The 26,518-nt window shown below is 38.1% G+C and overlaps 1 protein-coding gene across 1 annotated transcript in view; it reads right to left on the bottom strand.

Moving 5' to 3' along the window:
- Dpyd (dihydropyrimidine dehydrogenase) overlaps positions 1-26,518 on the bottom strand; it is an 837,903-nt gene that overhangs the window by 789,053 nt on the left and 22,332 nt on the right. The window contains exon 2 of the mRNA XM_006977841.4: positions 4,607-4,717. Within this exon, the coding sequence (XP_006977903.2) occupies positions 4,607-4,717 (111 nt within the window). The remainder of the gene's footprint in view (positions 1-4,606; positions 4,718-26,518) is intronic.

Genomic DNA, 26,518 nt, shown 5'->3' with positions numbered 1-26,518 from the left:
GCTGAAGTTTTAATTCTGTCTTCTGAGGTAACGTCAGAACCATCACAATCCACACTGTCTTGAACTTTTACAGTATGTCTATTTTCATAAAAATATTCGGCTCTTCTAAGGATGTGAAGTGAAATACTGGTGAGGACATAAGTAATTTGATTGAGTGATCCTCATTCTTCAGAAATCAAATGCAATAACAAGATGTAAACAAAGAACTGCCATTCACTGCAATGCAAGAAAATATGCAAACCTAATGTCCAGTATATAAAGAATTGTGAAAATAAGCCGGGCGGTGGTGGCGCATGCCTTTAATCCCAGCACTCGGGAGGCAGAGGCAGGGGGATCTTTGTGAGTTCGAGGCCAGCCTGGTCTACAAAGCGAGATCCAGGAAAGGCGCAAAGCTACACAGAGAAACCCTGTCTCGAAAAAACAAAAAACAAAACAAAAAAAATTGTGGAAATAAGAGTCCTGTTCATTTGTTCATTCATACATTCATTCAATGGCTATGCAATAAGTACAAGTTATGTGCCAGGTGCCACTTGAGAAGCTGGGTCACAGGTAAGAAGAAATGTATGACAAGTGAAATATAAGAATCCCTGTTCTACTGGGTTTACATACTCACAGGCAAAAGGAAGACAATGAACAAACTGTGAGTATGTAAGTGTACCAGTAGCAAATACTGTAAAACAAAACAAACAAACAAACAAACACAAAACAAGCCAAGCAATAAAGACCAAGAAAAGCCAGGCAGAAAGAAAAGAACAGGCAGAATTTGACATGGGCTTCCCAGAAGCAGCTTTGCTGAGATGATAGGTCAGCAGGGAATAGTCTGAAATTTGCAAGTGAGAAGAAAAACCCCTGGCAGATTCTCAGCACAGAACTTTTAAAGAAGACCACAGCTGTGCTAATTGTTAGTAGATTCCACGTGGAAAGGGGTAAGTGTTGAGACTAGTCTCAAGGCCACTCCAGAGCCCTAAAGGAGAGGTAATAAGTTCACCATATACTCTTAGTATTTTATTCTAAAGGAAAAGATGAAGGCAGAAATTCTGGGGAACAATTTGGGGAGCAAGATAGTAATTAGATAATTTGACTATCAGCATTTACATTTGAGGTACCTGTTAGATCTGTAAGAAGAGCTATTAAGTGGATATTTGGTTATCAAGGCAGAGTTGGAAAGACTGACTAGAGATCTAAATATAGAAATTATCTGACTGAAGATGCTACTAAAACAGTGAGGGAATGATTCAATTAATAACACAGTTTTTTAAAAATACAAGAGAATGGGAGAAGGGTAGAAGAAGGGGAGCGAAATATACACTCACCACAGAGAACAGGGGCAAGAGGGTGGAGGAAGGGAGAGATTGAAGGAGGGAGGGAGGGAAGGAGAGAGACTATGAGAGAATTTGTCTTACAGTAAAGAGAAATTGAAGGACTTTAGCAGATACTGTGGGTGGTGAGGCCCTGAAATAGAAATTTCAGCATTGAAACATAATTTTCCTAGAAGCAAAATTGGACTTGGGATTGGACATATGTACATATTCATTTATTAAATGAATGCTCTACAAGAAAATGACAGAGGTAGGGAAGGATGAAGGAAGACAAGGCAGAGACAAGATGCATCCAAGATGTTGCCTAGTCTCAGCCAGATCCAGAGGCTATACAATATCCTTCCTGGAGGCAAGCAGTAGACCAACTTAAGAATACATCTCTGCTGGGTGTGGTAGTGTACAAATTAATAAGAGCACTTTGAAGGTTGAAGCAGGATCTCTTTAAGTTCAAAGTCAGCCTAGTCTATATATCAAGTTCTAGGACCTCTACTTGGCCTTCAACACCACTCGAGTAGAAACTTTGGAGCATCTCCTTATCTTAAGACAGGGTGGGAGCTGAGGTTATTCACTTGCCCTGTTAGTGTGTCTTATAAAGGGACTGGTCCTTTACTCTGTCTTCTTGTGTTTGGCTAGAGTAAGTATTGCCTGTCTGAGTGCTGTCTGTCTTACTGGTTCCTCGAGCTAGAGACAATGGAGAGTATTGCTGGTGTTGCTCTGTGTACAGAAAGATACAAAGTAAAATTCAAATCATATCCTTGATAAGAATTTCATTCAATTCTTTATACACAGAGGATACTTATAAAGAGGAAAGGATGCTTATTCAATTGGTGAAATGAGAATCAAATTGAACCTTAGCTCCCGATCTCCCTACAGGAATGAACTTCACTGTTCTCTCCCCATCTCTGAGTATCTCTGGAGTTTACAGAGTCATCTGAATCTTTAGTAGATCTTGTACAACAGGATTACTATTTTTACATAGACTATAAGCTTTTAATTTATTGTCCCACTTATATTTACTCACTATAAAAAATCCAAAGTACACAAAAAGGTCAATAACGTAAAGATAGCCAAAAATAATTATATGGACATTTTTATTCTTTGTAGATGTGTACAAAGGCATAGTTGTATATAAATACAAACAATTGCAATTAGATATAGAGATAGTTTATGTGCTTTGCATGTAATGTAGATTGTGACTGTTTAACCCAGTGAATTAACTATTTAAAAATAATTTTTAATGGTCATACAATTTAACACTGAATATATTTGCTTTAATTTAGTTAACCATGACCCAGTAGTTATAATTCAGAGGATTTTCATCTACATTTTATTCTCTACTGAATAAATAATGCCTAGAATAATCCTCTTTCTACATAATTAATGTTTACCTAATTCTTAATTCTTTCCATAGAACATATTACTATAAGATGAATTACTGTGTGTGCTTGATAATTTAAAGTTATTTGTATAGGTTCAATTGTGTCTATGTAAAATTTATATGTTGAAATACTAACCCTTGGTACTTCAAAATGTAGTTACTAAGAGACAGTAGTTAAAGAAATAAACAGATTGAAACAAGTCAGTAGAACAGTAAGAATACATGAAAATAGAAAGCATTGAAAACAGGAAGTAGACACTATTGATAAGACAAGTAGAAAGGTTTCAGCAGGATTCAGCTCTACCAACACCTTCACACAGTCAGTCTCCAATATGGTGAAAACTGAATGACTCAAGCCACCCTACAGTGACTTTGTAATAAAAACCCTATCACATAACACAAATATTAATGAATATTCTCAAATATATTGTGAGGTTGCTTTTCCACAAATTCAAAACAATAAATACTTGGCTGAGAAAACAGCTCAATGCTACCTTTGGCAATTATATATTTTGGAAGATACGAAATAATAAACTCGATGTATAAGATCACTTCAGGAATAAAAATGATCATTTTCCTAAGATAGTAATGATAATAACAATTGTAATAGAGAAAAACTTCTATTTCTAAATAGAACCTGGACCGAAGATCATTTATGATCATTTGTGAATGAAAGGCCTTAGGGAAGGCATCTGATGTCTCTGGATTATAGCTCTCACACCTTTGAAATGAGAGAGTTATCCTTGATAGCCTTTAACAGGTAAGTTTGAAAATTATCCCTTTCTGCTAACATTGCTCTTCAATTGTTGCCATCATTATACAAGATCACAATATGTCATTACGTGATCCAGTGTGTGCTACACTGGTGTCCTTCCAAAGACCTGTACTGGAAATGTCCTGGTAGAGAGCAGAACTCCCAAGAGTGGACCAAAGAAAACAGAGTAAATCCAGACCAAATCCAGGGCTGCCACTGACTGGGAGACCTTTTCATGCCATAGTCTGCCTGTCTCTTTGTTGTTTTCATTGCCCTTTGCAGGGTGACCCATGATAAAAGATGTAACAGTTACAGAGCATATCCACAAGTGCCTATCCTCAAGTCCTATCCTCCCAATGGAAAGAGAACTAAAAAGAATGAAAATAAAGCCATATATCTTACACAACAGTATATATAAGCCACCCAGGGAACAAACACCAAACAATCTCCTGCTATGGTCTCATTAATTATTTTGGAAAAAAATGGGGGGGGGTCCAGTAAAAAAGGAATTCCTTTCCAATTTAAAAATATTTGTAACCCATAAAACAGCATTTTCAATGTTGCCTTTGAGGTCATATCTAACATCTGCTCATGACCTCACAGATAAGAAAGATTCTAAGCTGGGTGCTGTGCCTTAAGCTGCAATCTCAGGACTCAGTAGGTGACAATAGAAGGAGTCAGGTGGGTATGAGGCCAGTCTGGGTTACACAGTGAGTCCTAGACTCAACAAGCAGTTAAAAACAAATAAAAACTAAAAATCAGCCATAAGAAATCTCAGCGAAGCAGTTCTGCTTCTGCACCTTACCTGGGAATGGCAGTGTTTATACTGCACTTACTAGTTGGATGTCCCCCAAGAACATACTTCCAAATAGTAGGTGGCAGTGTGTCCCACCTTCCTCCATGACACTGGACTTTGTGATATAGAAAATCTTTCATCATGCTGTCATTGCACAAAACTATTTTAAGCTAGAATTAAAAGAATTTAGAAAAGGAAATATTGATTTGAGACTATGTTCAAATACAAAATGTCTAAAGTATTTCAAAAGCACAGCAGTACTTTGGACATACTTAATTACATTTCTAAGGATACAAAAGACATTGTCTTCAGTGTGCAAGATTATTTTCAGCAGTAAATCATGTGTCAGTGATACTCACAAAGCAGTTCTTATCAGAATTTCTTTTCCAATGTTTCTTGTCTAGTTTCTTGGTCACAGTGGAACGCAGCGTTGCATAAGCTTGTATTCGAGGATTTAAAGCCAGGATATTCTGAATACAAGAAAAACAATATACAAACATAAGTAACCATGTTGGCATTAAAACAAATCAAAATTTCATTTGTATTACCCCATTTCCCTAAGGAGAGACTTAGCTACAAGTGAAAACTCTCATGATACATAAGATAGAGGGGGGGGGGAAGGTAGATGCAATCTGAACAAAATAGAAAATGGTCCAAAGTTCATACAATGATATTAAAAAGACTAAGAAAGAAATCTTAAACTTAAACCAGGATCTACATAGGAATATCACAATACACAAATGCATATGTAAAAGCTAAGAAGAACCAAGGACGTAAAGAACAAAACCAAGCAAATAAGAAAATAAAACATCATTGCTATAAATCAATCATATCTGGATAAAATGTGAACATGGTAACTCCTAATATCCTTTCTAATAATTTTCAAAAAGAATTGTGCCCAATCGATATATCTACAAAGCAACTCCTATACCTATGGCTCAAGAAACATTGTAGAAGATGGGTGGGGAGATTGAAAAAGCCAGAGGATCAGAAGTTTGTTGTGAGATTGTGTCTACTAAGAATGACAGAAGCTACAACGTAAAGCTTCACCAACCTGACTGCCTAAACATGAGCTGAACAAGTACAACAGACATGCCCAAGTGAAGAAGAAAAATCACAAGGCTCCAACCTTACACAAAGAATTACAGGTAAAAAAGGATGCTGATAGTGGGAAAAGTAGTCTTCCACAGGGAAGAACACACCAATTGGTTATCCAGTACCAAATGGTCGGCTCTTAAAAGATACATGCAAATAGCATGATACAGGTTGAGCAGGTTATATTTAAGAATATGTGTACATGCATATAAATACATGCATGTAAACATTTAAAAATGAAAAAAGGAACCATAAATTTGAAAGAGAGTTAGTAAGAACATATGAGAGGTCTTTGGAAGGAAAAGGGGGGAAGGGAGAAATTATGTAATCATACTCTCAAAAATAAAAGAAACCGTAATAGTAATCATAAACCAATGTGACCAACATCAAGAAATAAAGCCTTATTCTTACCAGAGAGGAAAATCTGCCAAGAAAAATGTTTCATTTGAACCTAGTTAACAATTTTGCTAATGCCTTTGAACAATTTTGACATGGGAAAAAGCGATAGTAGTAACAGTAGAAAATTTATTTTTTTAAAAAAAGGGCTGTGAATATGGCCAATGAATAAAGGGCTTGCTGTGCAGGCATGAGAATCCACGTTCAGCTTGCCAGGACCCAGATACAAAGCCAGGCACAGGGGGCTGCCAGTAACTCCAGCCCTCCAGAAACAGAGACTGGGATCTCCAGGGCAAGCTGGCTAGCAAGAATGCTTAGAATTGGTGAGATCCAGATTCAGCAAAACATATTGCTTGTAAGACACCTAGCATCAGCTTTGAGTTATCACAAATGCACACGCACACATGCACACACAGATGTGCAAGCCAGATACATGAACACACACACATGCACATACATATCTACAGAACACACATACATAAAAATCACTCATGAAAAAGGATAGAAAAGACACAGAGGTTTTAAGTACCTAATGAAATGGGTTGTAATGTGTTTTAAATTGGTAAGAAACATAAAATCAAGATGGCTGAAATTAGAGATTTTAATTCAGATACAAATAAAACATTCTGAACTAGAAATCACAGTAGCCACCTTTACTGCAGTCACCTACAAGAGCTGGTGTCTCAAAGCTCTTCTTTAAAAAGGTTTCACTGATTAGATCTGCCTTTCTGCTTCAGAGCCCTCAAATATCTCTAACAGGGATAGGCTATCCTGAGCAGTCACCACCCATCATGACAGCTTTCCTCCCTCATAAACTGAGAGCACTGGGAGGTAGAATTGGAGAATTTTTTCAACAATTTTAATTTATTCTTCTCTCATATATCATATCTCAACCACAGTTTCTCCTCCCAGTTCCACTCCCCCACACTCACCATCACCCCTAGATCTTCTCCTCCTCATTTCCCTTCAGAAAAAGAACAATCCTCCCAGGGATATCAACCAAACATAGCACAACCAGTTACAATAAGATAGGGTGCAAACTCTCATAGCAAGGCTGGATACATAAACTCAGTAGGAGGAAAAGGGTCCCAAGTACAGGCAAAAGAGCCAGAGGTATGGCCTACTCACACTGTTATGAGTCCCACAAGAACACCAAGCTAACAACCATAGAATATATGCAAAGAGTCTGGTGTAGATCCATGCAGGATCCATGATTGTCACTTTAGTCTCTGTGAGTCCCTATGATCCCTGCTTAGTTGCTGCTTGGGTCGTATTCTCATGGTGTCCTTAATGCCTCTGGCTACAAGAGGGAGAGATTTTGCTTTTAGTCTTTAAGTGTCTGATATGCAATGCCAAGAAGGTAGCACATGCTTATGTCTGCAAAATGACTGATTCAAAACTGCTAATTTGTGTGTGCGTGCATGTGTGTGTGTGTGTGTGTGTGTGTGTGTGTATGTGTGTGTATGTGTGTGTGTCCTGTTCATATAACTCTTAGTGAACTACTTATCCTTTTTACATAGACTGGAAGAACACCATAAGAGCTGGATATGGTTCTGACAGGGTTCTAAGAATCGAGTTCCTGTTGTACCTGATAACTCCAGGAACTTCCTCCAGCCTAGATTTTATAATTCCTTCAAAATTAACCCCCAACCTCACCTTTTCCACATATTGAAATGAATCCTTATTGGAATTCCATAAAACTCTCCATAACACCAAGACAAATGAGTAGACAAATTCTTGTACTACTAAATATGTGGTAACAATGCCCTTCCTATCACACACTGTTCAGTTCCTTATGTTCATCTAACTTAGTTATTTTCTAGGTGATAGTTTAGCAAATTTGTAAGAATATTTATTACATGATGATACAAAAGACTTTAAATCGTAGAAAGTATAAACATTGCCTAAGATGAATTTTGTACTTAGTATATAAGGATGAAATCAGAAAAATGACACATTGCATACTGCATTTGATTTAAAATGGTAATAATGGCACCCACCATAACATCTTGGGGTGTTAGAATGTTTTTACATGTGGTGTATGATTTAAAAAAAAATCTCCCATTATGTCCATATTTTGGATGAACAAATAAAATGAAGCTGAGATACCACATTTACAATACACAGGAGACAGATATGATTTCGTCCTCTTGTAGGATTGTAATTTAAATTTATCCACAGATACTGTCTTTCTATGTCTAATGTAGAAACTGGATATAACCACATGTATAACAAAAATGAAATGACATTTGAATAACTCAATAAAGTACTAATGTTGAGCAGGCACTCTAACAACTTGAGTTCAATCCCAAGGACTCAGTGGTAAAGGAAGAAACCACGTCTTTCTGTACTCTGGTTATATACATGCACCCTGGCACAGAGGTACACACACACACACACACACACAATAGATGTGAATTTTAAAAAATAATGAATATCAACTCCCCCAAAGTTAAAAAAAAGAAGCAATCAATGTGGGCCCTCAACTATACTATAAAAGATAAACATGAGTGAGATCACATCCAGAATGTTACCCTCAGGACCCATGTAGATCAACTCCAACAAAACAGCTGATGAAAACAACCCTTAACTTCTCTGGAAATTGTCTTAAATGCAAACAAACAACAACAAAATTAATGGGCACATCAATTGAAGACCCTTTTCTGCAACTCAGAAATTACACTGAGAGTCTACAGAGTCTTAAATACCAGCCACCACTGTCTTCCCCTCTCAGCTCCATGTCACAGTAATCCACCCCAGGAGAGTGTAACCACCAAGGTAAAACTCCTTCTGTCCCAACATCCAGGTGAAAGCTGTGTCATCCTTAGTGCCTCTCAGAGAAGAACGTTCTGTCAGCATTTCTCAGAGCCCCACTATAGTGGGTAGCAATTCCAACCTTGATCTGGAAGTTCTAAGCCCCACTGAGGCTTCGGTAACTGTAGCCTGCCAGGTGGGGCCAAGAGAAGACCTTGAAGACCTGAGATCCGGATACACCATCTCTCTTGATTCCTGAACCCTGGATGCTGGAGGTAGACTGAGAAGAGTTCTCCAGGGAACACTGCCGGACTGCGCTGTGTCTTTCCCAGACCCTGCAACCTACCTATCCCTTCATTTGTAAATTACGCCTCTAAATAAATCTCCCTTTTAACTACATGGAGTGGCCTTAATAATTTCACCAATATCCCACCTCCAATCACCTAGACAGTGAACTCAAGAAAACACAGCTTAGTGGCCCAGAGTTCCTTGAACCTATGTCAACTCTCAGTGGTTGATTGTAGGTTTCACCTTGGGGGCACCATGCTAACAACAACCAATGGTAACATCATGGAACTTTATTATCACGGTGTGGTGAAGACTACACAGGAGAGCAACTCACTAAAAATCCAGACATGGCTGCTCAGCCCCAGCGCCATGGTCAGAAAGTCAGGGTGTCACTTTGGAGAAATAGTGACCCTCACTCCCCCACGCCCTGGAGCTGTGACACAGAGATGTCCCTAAAGGAAGAGACCGTTCTCCACATGAACTCAACTTACTTGAACCCCTATATGGGTTCTTCAATCCTAAGATTCTTCTTCTGAGAAATTAAGACTTTTATGGCAAATAGTTTACAAGAGGCTGATATCTTTCCTAAAAAATAAAATAAAATAAAAGTAACATGGCAGAGAATTCAGCAGGGAGGAAAAGCCAGTCAAACAAGCTCCTAAGAAAATCCTTCAAAGGCCTGCTCAAAGCCACCCTTAAAAAAAAACGAGTTCAAATTCAACTGATGCATGTAACAGGGCAATTTATACTTGAGGGAACTATACAAAGTAGAAACTAAGTGTGTTAGCAACAAGAGCAAAGATTCAGAAGGATCTGAAAAGGGGTATGCACAAGAGCTCTACTGGAACCACTGTACAAACCCCAGGTCACACAGAAGACCATGGGTAAATCCAGTGCATCGCAAAACAAAGCAAAGCAAAACACATGAGTAAGGTAAAGGGATTTGTATGGAATGGGTGGGGCCAGCATCAACAGAAGCAGAAAGGAGATAAAAAGAGGGGGCCTAGGAGACTAATCAAATGCAATATGCACATCTATGGAACTTCAAAGAAGAAATGCAGTGAGAGACAAGTCCCCTGTCCTGAGAGCACAAGATTAGTGTGGCAAATTGCTATATCAAAAATTCTAAGTTTTCAAAATAAATGTATATTTATGTCAAATGCTATGGTTAGGACGTGGTTGAGGATGTTTCCAAAGATTTGTGGTGACATTAAATGGGTGATTGGGCATTTAGAAAGTTGTGTCTAGTTAGGGGATTCAAGACTACCCTGTCCCGAAAGTTCTGGGTCCCTGCCTTACCATGTGCTTTCTCCTTTTTCACATATTTCCACCATGATGCCACCTGTCAAGATGTTACAGTGAGGAGAGAAGCCCTGGGTTAGAATCCCTTGTACCACTAAAACAAATGGCAACACCATAATAGCAGCAGCAAAAAAGAAAGCACAAGAGCCAATAATAAAGTATAGATATTCATGGAGTTCTAGAAGCCACCATGAAGTGTACACTGTCAGACTGAATAAAAAAAACGAAACCCAACCATGCTGTTTTGTCATTAGGTGATATATTGTAGACTCAATGATACAAATAACATGAAAGATTGACAGATTTTTTTAAACAACCATGTGAATTATGACCTTATGAAAGTAGGAGTGGCCATACTAATTTCATAACAGACTTGAAGCAATAGAACATTGCTAGATGTAAAGAGTGACATTTTATAACAGAAAAGTCCTACCCATTTGGAAGCTTTAACTATTCAATGCCTATATGCACCAAAAAAAAAAAAAAAGAAAAAAAAGAAAAGAAAAGAAAAGGCAAAATACACAAAACAACACTGACAAAGTAGACGGGAGAACAGATATCTAGACAATAACAGGAGGAAATACTAATGATCCATATTAAATAATAGCCAGAAAAACTAGGCTGAAACAAAAAAGGAAACAGAAGATTTGGACACAATCTTTTTTTTTTTCCTAATTACCCATTGAGGCTGTAGAAAATGAACAACCCAAGAGACCAGAACACAGTTCTTCTTGGGTATGTGTGTGGAGCTTTCCAAGAATGAGTTATACTAGATTTTATTCTTTGTTTATTTTATAATTTAATTTAATTTTACATATCAGCCACAGATTTCCCTGTCCTCCCTCCTCCCCTCTCCCCCAGTCCACACCCTATTCCTATCTCCTCCAGGGCAAGGACTGCCCTGGGGATTCAGCTCAGCTTGGTAGATTCATTCCAGGCAGGTCCAGTCCCCTCCTCCCTTCACCCAGGCTGAGCAAAGTGTCCCTGCATAGGTCCCAGGTTCCAAACAGCCAGCTCATGCACCAAGGACAGGTCCGCGTCCCACTGCCTGGGGGCCTCCCAAACAGTTCAAGCTAATCAACTGTCTCACTTATCCAGAGGGCCTGATCCAGTTGAGGAGTTACACTAGATTTTAAAACAAGCCTCTGTCTGCAGAGATGGCTCAATGGACAAAGCCTTTGACATGCAAGCATAAGGACCTGAGTTCAGATCCCCAGAACCCACATAAAGCCATGCACTATAGCATGTGTCTGTAAGACCAGTTTTCCCACAGCAAGATGAGATGTACAGAAAGGAAAATTGCGAGAAGCCGAAGGCCAACTAGCCTAGGGTACACAGCAGTGAACAAAGGGAGACCTTGTCACAGAAGAGGTAGAAGGCAAGAACTGACGCCTGAGGTTGTCCTCTGATTCCCACATGTACTGTAAACAAAGGTGCCTGCACTCACAAATATGAACACATACATAAATGCACAGGTACACACATCACTTACACACTCACATATATACACACACATTCATGAACACACACACACACACACACACACACACACATATACACACACCACATCATACACGCACATACCCATCTAAACATGAAGGAATGAAGAGGAGTTCCCCAAATGTAGTGGAATAGACAGTGACAACAGGAAGATGCTCACATGAATAATGTGGGTAGACACTATAAATGCAATAATTTGAGAAACAGAAAGTTTCACATAGTGTATGCTTGCATTCTCATGAAATGTCCGGGATAGGCAAATCTTCAGGGAGAAGCAGCAGATTAGGGGTTGCCTAGGATGGAGGGATAGGGAAGTGAAAGACTACCACTGAAGCCTGTGTGGTTTCTTTGTGGAGTGATAAAGCTTGCCTGTGTGCAGGTAGCATAACTCTATGAATACAGTAAAAAAGAAGAATGTACTCCCTCATATGGAGAGTGGCATGATATGGGAACTCTATCTTGATAAAGTTGTTATTAAAAGTTAATGAATGCTGCATTCAACAAGTTAACTTTATACTGTATTCATTTTAATTAACAATTTGGGGACTTGCTTTACTTGCATAAATGTGATAAAATTATTTTTAGTCATTCTTACAAATGACAGACATGATGTATCTTCACTTTATCAGGTTAGTTTTCTGTGTCTTCCAAATGGGACATCCATACTAAAGCTAAAATGAATATTCCTTGGCATGAAAAATTCCAAAGCAGATGTCATCTTAAGAAAATTCAAGAATCTCATTTTATAGGAAAAATTAAAAATAATTTCTTACTGTAAATACAACAATTTGGTTTACCTTTTCAGACTTGAATCACTAGAGTATCAGATGGTAATAGAAGTCAATAAATAAAAGGACAAGTTTAAAGGTATCCTGGCCAACATTTAAAGCAAACAAACTGGGAATAATGCAAAAAAATATGGCTGTATTTATTTTACCTTTTACATCCACAATCCATATTGTGATAAATGATTACATTTATCTATGCCGGCATAGTAATGTAACTTTTGGAAATAAACATTCTGAATGTAATTTATTGGCTGCTTATCATGGTTACTTTCCTTTCACATAACACAAACATAAAGTATAACATAGCATGAAATATTGGGTTAACCTTTTATGAGAAGGCATTGAGTTGAATTCAATGGATCTCGGGTAAAAATAAATTGGATTGTGGAGAATGGTTACCAAGGATTTGACTTAATAATTTCCCAGATGAAAAGTGATATAAAATAAGAATACAGGATGTGAATGGTTGAGAGCTGCTCAAAACAATTTTCCAAAGCAAGACTTTTTAAAACCCAAAGTCAATATCATCAATAAGTAAGCAGCTGGCAGAATAATAAGGGAGTGTTCTAAATTACATTCTTCCTAAGAAATGACCAAAGCCAGGTCCCTACCAGGTCACAGGGTCCCCTCTCTAGATAAATTGAGCACTTTAAGAAGCCCATTAACTCTTTCAGATATCAAGTTACTGGTAAGAGAGGGGGATTTCTCTCTCTTCATAGAATCTAGATTTAGGTTTTCCAGTCAGTTTCGCAAGCATTGTGTGAATGTAATGGTGAGCATGGAGGCAGAAAAAAATAATAATTTGAGAAATTTTCATGGCATGAATTTTGCTTGGTTTCAGAAATGATTTAATATGATTCAAACCCACTCTACACAAAACGTGATGAGGTCTGTTTTGTCATCAGTTTCTGCTAACACTATACCTAGATGTATCTGGAGTCCTGAAACATGCACACTGCAATTTGTCCCTAAAGAGTTCTACGCCTCATTCTAGAGAGTGTGAAGAATGGCCGTACTAAGTACAATCATATACCCATTCTACCTGAATGAAAACAGCCATCCCTGGTCAGAAAACGTTACACCTTGAATATCATTTAGGAGCTCAAATTCCAGCTGCAGGAAGCCATTTTGCCAAGCATTTGTCTTTCTAAAAATGTGCCAATATTTACATGACCATATTTATTAATTAAATATAACATACCATTAATTTTTTTCACCCTGTATATGTGAATTATAAACAAGTATTTTCTACTCAACACTAGCTATTTATTGTAATTCTGAATTATAAAAATGATACATCTGTAATCACATTTGGAGTGTACATGCTCAAGCTGATGAATTAAATTTGATCTTACTCAAATTATGCTTAAATTTTATCATTGATGTCATGCTCTGAGATTTCGATAGGTCATTTCCTTGTATGAGGCTAAAAGGAAACAAATGATTAAAAGTATGCTGCTTTTACTTCTTTCTAACCTGTCATACATACTTAATCTTGCTATAACAATGTATTTTCATCTACGTGCACCTGAGTAAACACTCTCAACTAAAAAGTTCTCTTAACTAACAGAAAAGGAGACAAGCCATCCATTGGTGCATTTTTTGCCTAGCAAATTCTAGTGAACATAAAACTGAACTTTTTAGTACTTACTTGCTGGGCTTCAGAGTCAACCAATTACCCCACCATTTCTTATGTCTGTCATTACTCATAATGTCGGGGGAGTTTAAAAAAAAATTTCTCTGGCATTTACAAATTGTTTTGGGGACTGTAGATGAGCCAAGAGATAGTGTGGCCAGTCTCCTGCTGTATGGGGAAAAGAAGGCAGAATGAGCTTCATTTGGTCCCCCAGCTCCATAAAAAACAGATACATGCAAGCTTGGAGTCTGAAAGCCTTGGAAGACACTAGTGGTTTAGTCCTGGCTCAGGACTCTCATGTGTTCAGGGTCATCTTCTGAACAAACTCCTAGGCAAGACGTTAAGTTGGGCCACTTTTCCAGGTGATGATAGTGACAGAAAATTGTCCTTTTATCTTGACTTTTACCTACTAGCTCCAATATTGCCTCTATGCACAGTGACTAACTCACTATTATTAATAAACAACAGATAAAGAAATATTATGTAAAGATTCTAAATATTGGGGGCTGGAGAGATGGCTCAGTGATTGAGAGCACCGACTGCTCTTCCAGAGGTCCTGAGTTCAATTCCCAGCAACCACATGGTGGCTCACTACCATCTGTAATGAGATCTGGCACCCTCTTCTGTACACATAATAAATAAATAAATCTTAAAAAAAAGATTCTAAATATTGCAACCTTGTGTTAAGCATTTAATAAACAATTTGTCTAGTGTTTTATGTTACACTTGGTCTTAGATCTTAACTCTTCTATTTTTCCTGGATATTTAAACCATCAGTGTCTCCTTTCACTGTTAAACAGTGGTCAGTAATAGTACTGAACTGATAGTGTTGCTTTATTATGACAATAAATGAAAATTGCCTGTTGGGCAGTAAGTACTTATACCACATTGTATTTTAGTTGTATAAGTAGGTTTTAGTTATTACTCAGCTAATGTGTATTTGTGCCCATGAACATCAATTCTGAATATTTACATGGGGATTGGTTTTAAAAGCATAGGAATATGCAAAAAGACAAAGACAACAGACAAAAAGGAAACTATAAATAAGAGAGAATGAAAAGAAGAGATGTATCTCAGATGAAATCAAATCAGTCATGGGTTCCTGAATTTATTATAGCTCCCTGACCTGCAATTGCAAAGGAAGATTGCCTGAAAACGTCAATGTGTTCTTCATAAATTAGTATGGCACTATCGAAGTGTCATGAAATTCAAATACACATGTTAACATCCATTACAGGTATAGAACAATGTAGATAATGTTTTCTAATACATAGAACTGTACATAACTCATGAACTTTGGGCTAGACATGTCAGGGTAAGTTTACATTACATTTCTGTTCTAGAAAAGACAAGCCAGATGAAAAAGAGGATGAATTTGTAAAACATCATAAAACTCATCAGCTGGAAATGAATGAACTCTTTCAGGATGCTAGTCACATCACCTAGGAAATTCAATTCATTTATATTGAGCAAATAGTTAACCTAAGTAAAATAGTTCATATATCTTAAAACATCCCATCTATCATTTTACTATGCAACTAAGCAATCTGGGTTCTAAGGCTTGAGTCTCTAGTCTGTCTTTGCCAGATTTTTTACATGGTTCTTTGACTTACAATGTAACTACTATTCAATAGACTAACTTTAAGAAAGTTTGTTTTCTTTTTAAAAGACTGAAAATTCACACAAAGGGACACACACACACACAAATGCATACACACATACATACATACATATATATATATATATATATATACATGATAACATATATATATGATAATAACACATGAGTCTTCCTTATTTCCCCCTTGGTACTAGGGACTGTACCCAAAGTCTCACACTGGCTAGGCAACTGCTCTGTCCCTGAGCCAGATCCCAATCCATTAACCACACAATTCTTATATTATCAGAGCATGATGACAATGTCTCATATAAATATTGGTTGCTCTGAATAAGATACAGTCTCTGAAAACCATAGACTGTATGAGTTAAGCAACAAGCCTTCTTTCTCACAATCATGGAGACAGATAGTCCAAGGCCAAATTTCTGTACAATTTGGTCCTTGGTGAAGATCCTTTTGCTGGCTTGTAGATTACTACCTTTGCATTATATATTGCATTTTCTTTGTGAAAAGAGTGAGAGCAAGTCTTCCACAGTTTTTTCTCGTAAGGGCCTGATGCTCCTATAAGAGCCCCACCCCAATGAGCTTAAATAGTCCTAACTATCTTTTAAAGATTCCATCTCCTAATACTACACACTGGGAATTAGGCTTTAACACATGACCTTTAATGGTATACAACTAGTCTATAACAGACCTAGAAAAGCCTCTAGTGTGTATGGACTATTAAAACACTATTCATAGCTGGGCGTGGTGGCGCACGCCTTTAATCCCAGCACTCGGGAGGCAGAGCCAGGCGGATCTCTGTGAGTTCGAGGCCAGCCTGGGCTACCAAGTGAGCTCCAGGAAAGGCGCAAAGCTACGCAGAGAAACCCTGTCTCGAAAAAACCAAAAAAAAAAAAAAAAAAAAAAAAAAAAAAAAAAAAAAAAAAAACACTATTCATAATGTATTTCAGCACAGGCAGCAGTTTTCTCTTAACATTTCAGATGGAGCCATATCAACTCCACACATTCAATGTACCAATAAGAAACTTCAGAACCAAAAAAGTCAGCATTTTATAGTATTGCTTACATTTAAGGAAAGAAAAGAAAAGCAACATTACCGAAGAAGTTAATATCAGCTCTTAATTATTCTATTTCTTTTATTCTTTAAGTAATTTAAAGAACAAAACATTAAGTATATATACTAAGATATTGTACTAGCTTGACTTTTTATATTAGGAATTAAAAATAACACATCATGGGAAAACACTTATAAAAGGATGTAAAAAGTGTATGAAAGGAAAGAACAAATGTTACAGCACACTGATTGGCTCACAAGGCCCAGAGTCATTTGAGTTCAGGAGGTAAATGTATAGCAGCATGATAAAAAAGAAAACAATACCAGTAAACAAGTAATAAAGTTGGGGGAAAAGATGAGAGGCTCAAAAACAAAAGCAAGACCAAGGTTAAGCTTAGAATTTTAAAAATTAAGTAAACTGAATGAGTATCTTGTTTTTCAGGTTTCAAAACTACTAATAAATCATACATTGACTAATTGTGCACCAGCTATAGGACTCACCACCAAAAGGAAGCACAGGGAATAGCAAGCAGCTTGCATTAGAATATGGATGATTAAGGGTGACTTTTCTAGTTCAGGTTTTGTTAACTGGAGGATCATCATAAGGAATGTGCTCTGAGAGGGATTTAGTGTGGGAAGTTGGGGAGCTAGACCCTTTAAAATAAAGAAAATAATAAAAAAAAAAGTGCCTGTGCGGTTCTTATGAACCTTAGAATGATTCTCAGCTCATAACATTAAAAAATATACAGCACTCTCCTTTTACTCTTGTTTCCAGAAGTTTGATGGTTTGCTTTTTCTAACATTAAAATCTCCCTCCTCTCTCCCCCTCTCTCTCTCTGTTCCTTTCTCACTTCTCTCTTTCTTTCCTTTTTCCTTTCTATGCATTCATGTGTGCACACATATGTACAAGTGTACCTGCATATGTGTGTGTGTGTGTGTGTGTGTGTGTGTGTGTGTGTGTGCATGCACATGTAAATATTTGAAGGTAGCATCATGTGTTTTCCACAACCACCTTTTACCTTAGTTTTTGAGGGAGGTCTCATTAAATCTGTGGTTTGTAGGTTCTGGAGGATCAAACTAAGATCTTCACATTTATTTCATGATCGTTTTACCAAATGAGTCATCCCACCAACCCAATGCCTAGTTTTCTAGTTACTCTGATGACACCATGGCCCAGATGATCCAACATCCAGAATGGTTTCAAGGCAACTGGCTCAGGCAATGCAGCCTCACAGACTATTCCAGTCAGGACTTGACTACAATTCTTAATTTTCTCAGGATCCCCATAAGAATACAGCATCCTTTATCAGCAGGAAGTAGCCTAGAAAACTATGTCCACATTCCCAAACACTGAACTATGGATATTTGTCTTCATTAGAGATTGGTTACAAACTGTTATCGATCATAGACTATATCTTTCTAAAAGAAAAAAATGAGGAATATGATATAGATCTGATAGGATGAAAGGGTAGATTATTGAATCTACTTTTAAAGAGTAATTTGTACAAAATGTTTTACATTGGTATAGATTTTAGTTTATTGATAAAAATTTAGAGTTCATTTTTTATACTATATATATATATTTCTACTCTCATTTAAGGTATTATGTTTATGTAACTCATTCAAATTGTAATGGATAATTAGGAAACACAGACTAATAATTAATCTTCTATGATAATGAAACTTATAGTCTTGTTAAGTTTTCTAGGTGTACATAAATATTATTCAATTAGGTAGATAATCTTCAAACACTTCCAAGACCTACAGAATATGGCATTTAAAATGTTTTAAAACTTAGACCTTCCTGGACAATGAGGCATGTCTGCTCCTGGCAGCACCAATTTACTTCAGAGAGGAGGATGGGTGTCAAAGACACACCATATGGAGTTTATCTTCTTCTTGGCAAAAATAGCCATTTGGGCAAGAAACTGTTCTTGCCTGGACTGCTTGACAAAATGTCATATAAACTGGACATGCAGGACCCATAGGAAGATGACCATTGAACTTTGCAAGGTGAGATGGTTCTTCAGGTTCCTGCTTCACAGAAGAAACTGTCAGACATTCTACAGAACATGGAAGAAAAAAATGACTGAGAGACTAGGTCTATGGGCTGAATATGGATGCCTCAACATTACAGAGGAACTTTGGATGACTGTTTAGGTAGCCAGCTGTCTTTGTCATTCTAGATTTTTTAGATGTTGCTTACAACACTCTTATTTACTTAGATAATATATGCTTCTGAGGTCTTTGATGTAGTTAAGGACTATATAGTTATAATTATGGTTTTCCTTAGTTATGATAAAAGAAGTTAGATATGAAACCTTAGACTCATAAATATAGGATAAATAGAATATTTTCTTTGAATTTGCCAAATATAAATAGACTAGATATTGTAACTGTAGTTCTTGCTTCATAACTGTTTTGTTATATACAATTTTACTATGTTAAAGTTAAAGCTTTCCTATTTAATTAAACAAAAAAGGGGAAATGCTGTGGAATAATGCTTTTGTACACTGATTTAATAAGACACTGATTGGCCAGTAGCCAGGCAAGAAGTATAGGCAAGATAAGCAGACAATGAGAATTCTGGGAATAGGATGACAGAATCAGGAGACACCAACCTGCCATCCAGGGAACAGCACGTAATGGCACACAGGTAGAGCCACAGAACATGTGGCGACATACAGATTAACAGAAATGGGCTGAGTTTAAGTGTAAGAGCTAGTCAGTAGTCAGCATGAGCTAATGACTGAACAGTTTTAATTAATATAAGCCTCTGTGTGTTTACTTGGGTCTGAGTGGCTGCAGACCAGGTGGGATACAGAAAAATTTCTGGCTACCTGTGTGCCCTTCCCTTTGAAGATTTTAATCTATCCTTTTTGTCAAAATTCATATTGAAAAGGCAATAAAGGATTTCTCAACAGCTCCACTCCCCATATGCTTCTACAATTTTTGTGTACGCATGTACCACAGGGATAAAGGACAGAGGAGAATTTATGGGAATTGGTTCTTTCCTTCCAACATGTAGATCTCAATAATAGAACTTGGGTCATCAGGTTTGGCAGCAAGGTCCCCTACCCTCTCTACTATCCTACTGCTCATACCAACCCAATTCACTTTAATTAGGAATCTTATGTGAAGAAAGTAAAGACATATTTAATTTTGGAATCATGGGCTTTCAAACAGGAGAGGTTAAAAAAAATAACAGACTCTCTTGAAAAAAATGTTAAAATTTAGTATTTCAAATCTCTCTGTAGATTTGCTAATTATCTGGCTAGACAGCAGCCAGTATCAGTTCAAAACATTTCTATAGCAGAGCTTCACAATACCCCATCTTACTGTCCACAGTCTTCTCCTATGTCAAATCCCTACTACTTTCAAAGGGCCAAGTTATCAGCTAAAGTCTATAAGTTCTTCCCTGTTGCTCCAGTAAGCCATTTGACTAACTGCAGTTTGTAAGATACATTTAGAAGTATGGATTTTTGAGGGAGTAATATCAAGGAAAGACATATCCACTTTTTTCCTCCTCCACTCTGATTTTGGAGGCTAGGCTTCCAACTTACACAGAAAGGTGAATGTAGAATTAACAGCATGGAAAAATGCAAAGCCATTAAGAACTCAGAGGCATCATGTTTTCTGCACAGTGCATCACTGGATTCCTTTTCCATGAAAAATAAATAAATCACCATCTTATTTAAGCCATTTTCATTCATTTTTGTTAGTTCTCACTCTGCCCAAGGGGACTCTGGTGGCCAACCAGGTGTGGGAAGTACTGATAGTCTAAGCCACAGGTAAAATGTTCAAAACCAAAGTGTACGTGAACTTGAAAATAAAAGCATTTAGCTCATGGACTTTAAAAGACAAAGGAGAAACAGCATCAGCATAAGTTAGTATTTTCTTGAAATCCATCAAGATGTCAAAAATCCTAAACCAAAAATTACTCTTTTCAAAAAATGATCAATGAAAATTTTGTTATATTGGCCGGGGGGTGGGGGGGATATGTGATTCATTTTAATTTCAATTGATTGACCATTAATAGTTTTCTCCACTTGAACTGACATAAATTTTTTACAGCATAGAACAATGATGTGAATAAAAATTTAGTCAATGTCCTTTTTTGCACTGTGTTTCGAAAGCCCCCCAAGTCCTGCACAATAACTCCTTCCATACAATACATTCTCTCACCAATTGTTTTTGAATCTATCCCTACAGATTATGGTAAGGAACACACCCCTGCATCCCTTCCCCAAGATTGACCATACAGAACACTCTGCCTCTATTGATAGGCCCTGATTTAATTTCAGAAACTATCCTAAGTCTAGCAAAAAAATTAACAAGAAGACAGTTCAACTCTTTGATCTAAAAATTTATGTGTCCTCTTTAGAAAACTAAATGAACCCATTTCTTAATATTTTTATCAGTCCATTGTTTTAAATATTTTAAAGATTTATTTATAATCGTGTGTGTGTGTGTGTGTGTGTGTGTGTGTGTGTGTGTGTGTGTGTATACAGATACCTGAGGAGTCCAGAAGGGTGGGCATCAGAACCACTGGAACTGAATTTATAGGCTGCTATAGGGGTTTTCCAGTCCTCTGGATGAACAACATGTGCTCTTGATCATTGAGCAATCTCTCCATCCTCTCCTGGACTGTTTTTAATAGATGGTGCTGAATGAGGTTTTCAGGTATTCCAGCCACTTCTCTAGGAGATGGCTAAGTTGACTCTCACCATAATCTGATGGTAGTGGTATTAGTATTGCAGTTCACACATGAGGCAACAAAACTACAGGAGCCTTGACATAGCTAATTTGTATGTTTGGCCTCAGACCTTAATTTTATACTATTAATTATTAGTCTTAATTCTTCCACAGTGAACAATAATGTTAGATTCACTTTTTTTTCTAGCTCTTTTTTTTTTTTTTTTTTTTTTTTTTTTTTTTTTTTTTTTTTTTGGTTTTTCGAGACAGGGTTTCTCTGTGTAGCTTTGCGCCTTTCCTGGAGCTCACTTGGTAGCCCAGGCTGGCCTCGAACTCACAGAGATCCGCCTGGCTTTGCCTCCCGAGTGCTGGGATTAAAGGCGTGCGCCACCAACGCCCGGCCTTTTTCTAGCTCTTTTGAGATAGGATTTCATTCTTGTTGTTCAGACTGGTCCAGGCTTGCCTTAAACTCATGCCCTGCTTATCCTCTAAAGTTCCAGGCTTATGGGCATATCCCACTATGTCCAGCTTACATTTTACTGCATTTTTGACTGACTGATTGACTGTTCCTGTGTGGGTTTGTGCATGCAATAGAGCTCACATAGGTTAGAGGACAACTTCTGGCAATTAGGTTCTCCTTCCACCATATGAGTCCCAGGCATCTAACTCAGATCATCAGGCTTGGTAACAGATGATTTACCTGATGAGTCATTTCACCAGCCATGTTTCTCTGTAGTCACCATAAATACTGACATCAGTTTTGCCTTGGGAAGGAACTGGAGGAACATGACCTAAAATATCCCAGACTTAAGGAAAATCTCTCATCTGTTGATTAGCCACAGCTCTACCGAGCCTCCCCATACTGGATAATTACATTTCAGTGGAAATGCAGAAGAAGAAAATCCAAGAAACATTGCCAAGGAAGGTCTTACGGGGTTTGATAACAGTTCAGGTTGTAGAAAAGACACAAAGGTCAAAGTACCTCTCCTGTCAACAATCTGTGATTATAGTGAATGACAATCTCAGACAGTAAAAGGTAGGACACAGAAATGGCTCAGGATTAGTGAGTGCTTCCTGGCATGTCACTAGATACCTGGTGTCACCCTACACATGACACAGAGACGGAACACAAAGTGACAGTAGACTACAGTTTGTTTCCATGCCTTCGAAGTAAGTCCAGGCATCATATCTCAAAAGCTGGTATATTTCTCTAATTGATATAATCCCAGATGCTCTGCTATGAAAAAAATAGTTTACAAAACGGAAATGTCAGAGAATACTATTCACATTGTAATACAAACTTCATGCTTAACATGTATCAACTTATAAATAATTGTACATATATTATTCAACTGTTTTTTTGTTTTGTTTTTTGAAACAGGGTTTCTTTTTGGAGCCTGTCCTGGAACTTTCTTTGTAGACGAGGCTGGCCTTGAACTCACAGAGATCCACCTGCTTCTGCCTCCTGAGTGCTGGGATTAAAGGCATGCACCACCACCACCCAGCTTATATATTATACTTTCTAATTCTTATGTTCTGATTGAATCTGGGTTATTTTTTCCCTTTCCATGTCTGTCTTCCTTTCTACACTTTGAGTTTACAGAACAGGACTAGCACAATTAACCCCCGTATCTACAGTAACATGTAAAATGCATAATTGAAGTGATGTTTAAAGAGCCACATGTCAAAGTGTGGGACATATACAGATAAGACTAGTGATGCCAAAAGACAACCCAAGGCAGAGGCAGGATCAGGTCTAGAGCTCCAGACCTGGCCACATCAACATATTCATATAAAAGCAATAGCACAAAGAAAACCTCAGATATGTTGAATTCTCTGCCATTTTATATCACCTAACAGCCTACTCCAGTAGGAAGCCATATAAAGGGGCAGAAAAAGAGCAAGAACCAAAACAGCTTCTTGATAAGCTCCAATAGGAGATGTAGGCAGGTAATAGAGAGGTGTTGAGTTGAAGACAATTAAAATCTTTTTTAAAAATGTATTAAGTTGTTAAACAATGAAAAAAATAAACAACAATAACCAGAAAATATATAAATAATAAAGGATAGTCAAAAGCATAAGAGGCTGTAAGCAGTGTTTCAAATGCATTGGGAAAAGTTAGGTATCTATTCTGCCTGAAGAAAACATTACATACAAGGCCCCCACTTTTAAGATCTATTTATTGGGCCGGGCGGTGGTGGCGCACGCCTTTAATCCCAGCACTTGGGAGGCAGAGCCAGGCGGATCTCTGTGAGTTCGAGGCCAGCCTGGTCTAAGTGAGCTCCAGGAAAGGCGCAAAGCTACACAGAGAAACCCTGTCTCGAAAAACCAAAAAAAAAAAAAAAAAAAAAAAGATCTATTTATTGGTATTTATTTTTTTCATTTTCATGTATTGTGTGTGCCTGAGTGTGTACAGGTGTACTACATGCATGCAGTACCAGCAGTAGCTTCAGAATGGTATCAAAGTACTTGGAACAGGAGTTAAAGGCATTTGTGAGACACCATGTGGGTGGTGGGAACTGAACTCAAGTCTTCTGTAGGAACACTAAGTGTTCCTAAGCACTGAGCCATCTCTCCATCCACAAAGATAGCCTTTAAGCTTTAAAAGATCAAGAAATTAGACATCAAAATGCCTAACAGTTCAATTAAGAAATGGGCTATAGAACTAAGCAGAGAATTCTCAACAGAGGAAGCTCAAATGGCTGAAAGACATTTAAGGAATTGCTCAACATCCCTAATCATCAGGGAAATGCAAAACAAAATGACTCTGAGATACCACCTTATGCCTGTCAGAATGGCTAAGATCAAAAACACTGAAGACACTTTATGCTGGAGAGGATGTGGAACTAGGGGAATTCTCCTCCACTGCTGGTAGGAATGCAAGCTTGTACAACCACTTTGGAAATCAATATGGCACTTTCTTAGAAAATTGAGAATCAATCTCCCCCAAGATCCAGCTATACCACTCTTGGGCATATACCCGAGGAATGCTCAATCATACCACAAGGGCACTTGCTCAGCTATGTTCATATCAGCAATGTTTGTAATAGCCAGAACCTGAAAACAACTAGATGCCTTTCAACTGAAGAATGGATAAACAAAATGTGGTACATATACACAATGGAATACTACTCAGCAGAGAAAAACAATGACATCATGAGGTTTGCAGGCAAATGGATGGATCTAGAAAAAATCATCCTGAGTGAGGTAACCCAGACTCAGAAAGACAAACATGGTATGTACTCACTCATAGGAGGATACTAGATGTAAAACAAAGATGACTAGACTGCTACTCACAACTCCAGGGAGGCTACCTAGAAAACAGGACCCCAAGAAAGGCACAGGGATGGACCAATGACAGAGAAATGGATGAGATCTACATGAACAACCTGGACGTGAGTGGGGGTAATGAAGGCAAGAGTCAAGGGAAAGAGAGCTTAGGAGAGCGGGAGATCCCAGCTGGATCAAGAACAGACAGGGAGAACAAGGAATAAGAGACCATGATAAATGAAGACCCCATGGGAATAGGAAGAAGCAAAGTGCTAGAGAGGTCCACAGAAATCCACAAATATACCTACATAATAGACTACTTGCAATGGTGGAGAGAAATCCCGAACTGACCTACTCTGGTGATAGGATGGCCAAACACCCTAATTGTCGTGCTAGAAACCTCATCCAATAACTGAGGGAACCAGATGCAGAGATCCACAGCCAGGCCCCAGGTGGAGCTCCAGGAGTCCAATTGGTGAGAAAGAGGAGGGTTTGTATGAGCAAGAATTGTTGAGACCAAGATTGGAAAAAGCACAGGAACAAATAACCAAACGAATGGAAACACATGAACTATGAACCAATAGCTGAGGAGCCCCCAACTGGATCATGCTCTCTGAATAGGTGAGACAGTTGATTAGCTTAATCTGTTTTGGAGGCATCCAGGCAGTGGGACTGGGACCTGTCCTCAGTGCATGAGCTGGCTGTTTGGAACCTGGGGCTTATACAGGAACACTTGGCTGAGCCTGGGAGGAGGGGACTGGACCTGCCTGGACTGAGTCTACCAGGTTGAACTCAATCCCCAGGGGAGTCTTTGCCATGGAGGAGATGGGAATGAGGCGTGGGCTGGGGGGAAGGTGGTGGGGGAGGGCGGGGGAGGGGAGAACAAGAGAATCCATGGCTGATATGTAAAATTAAATTAATTTATGAAATAAAATTTAAAAAAAGAGTTACTGAAAATTTCATGAAGTCATGTTAAGAACAACAGAGTAATACTCCATTTTGTAAAAAAAAAAAAAAAAAAAAAAAAAAAAGATGGCCTCTACCATTGAAGTACTCATCATATCAAAAGTGAGTAAATTATCACTGTCCCCTCAACATGAAACTTTTTACACCTTAGCTGTTCTTTAAAGATTCATTCTGAGTAGACATGTAAGGTGAATTATGTTATGTGATGAGAAGAATTTCCATAATATTAACAGTGGGCTTGAAGACATTCTTTTAGAGTTATAATTCTCTTTTATTGACTCCTTCTACTCCTCCCAGTTCCTTCCCACCACCCTTCCCATCAGAATCCATCAATCTTTCTTTCTCTCATTAGATAACAAGTAGGTCCTAAAGGATAATAATAAAATAAAATGTAATAATATGAAACAAAACAAACAAATAGGGATAGGACAATATAAACCAACAGAAGAAAAAAGAGCCCCAGAAAAGGCATAAGAAACAGATAAAGATACAAAAACACACACCTTCACATGCTCAGAAATTCTACAAAAACAACCAGAAGCCATAATATATATGCAAAGGACCCATGGGGTAAAATAAATTACAAATAAAATAAAAATAAGGAAGGAAGGGAGGGAGGGAGGGAGGGAGGGAGGAAGGAGGGAGGAAGAAGTGGAAGGAAGGAGGGCAGGAAGGAGGGAGAGAAGGAAGGAAGGAGGGAGGGATGGAATGAAGGAAAGGGGGAAGGAACAAAGGAGGGAAGGAGGGAGGAAAGGAAGGAAGGAGAGAGGGAAGGAAGGAAAAAGATGCCCTGACATGCCCGGCGGTGGTGGCGCACGCCTTTAATCCCAGCACTCGGGAGGCAGAGGCAGGCGGATCTCTGTGAGTTCGAGGCCAGCCTGGTCTCCAAAGCGAGTTCCAGGAAAG

The sequence above is a fragment of the Peromyscus maniculatus genome, chromosome 6 (assembly GCF_049852395.1).
Source record: "Peromyscus maniculatus bairdii isolate BWxNUB_F1_BW_parent chromosome 6, HU_Pman_BW_mat_3.1, whole genome shotgun sequence".
Taxonomy (NCBI): domain Eukaryota; kingdom Metazoa; phylum Chordata; class Mammalia; order Rodentia; family Cricetidae; genus Peromyscus; species Peromyscus maniculatus.
The sequence above is the reverse complement of the archived record's forward strand: the minus strand, read 5'-3'. Positions and strand labels throughout refer to the sequence as shown.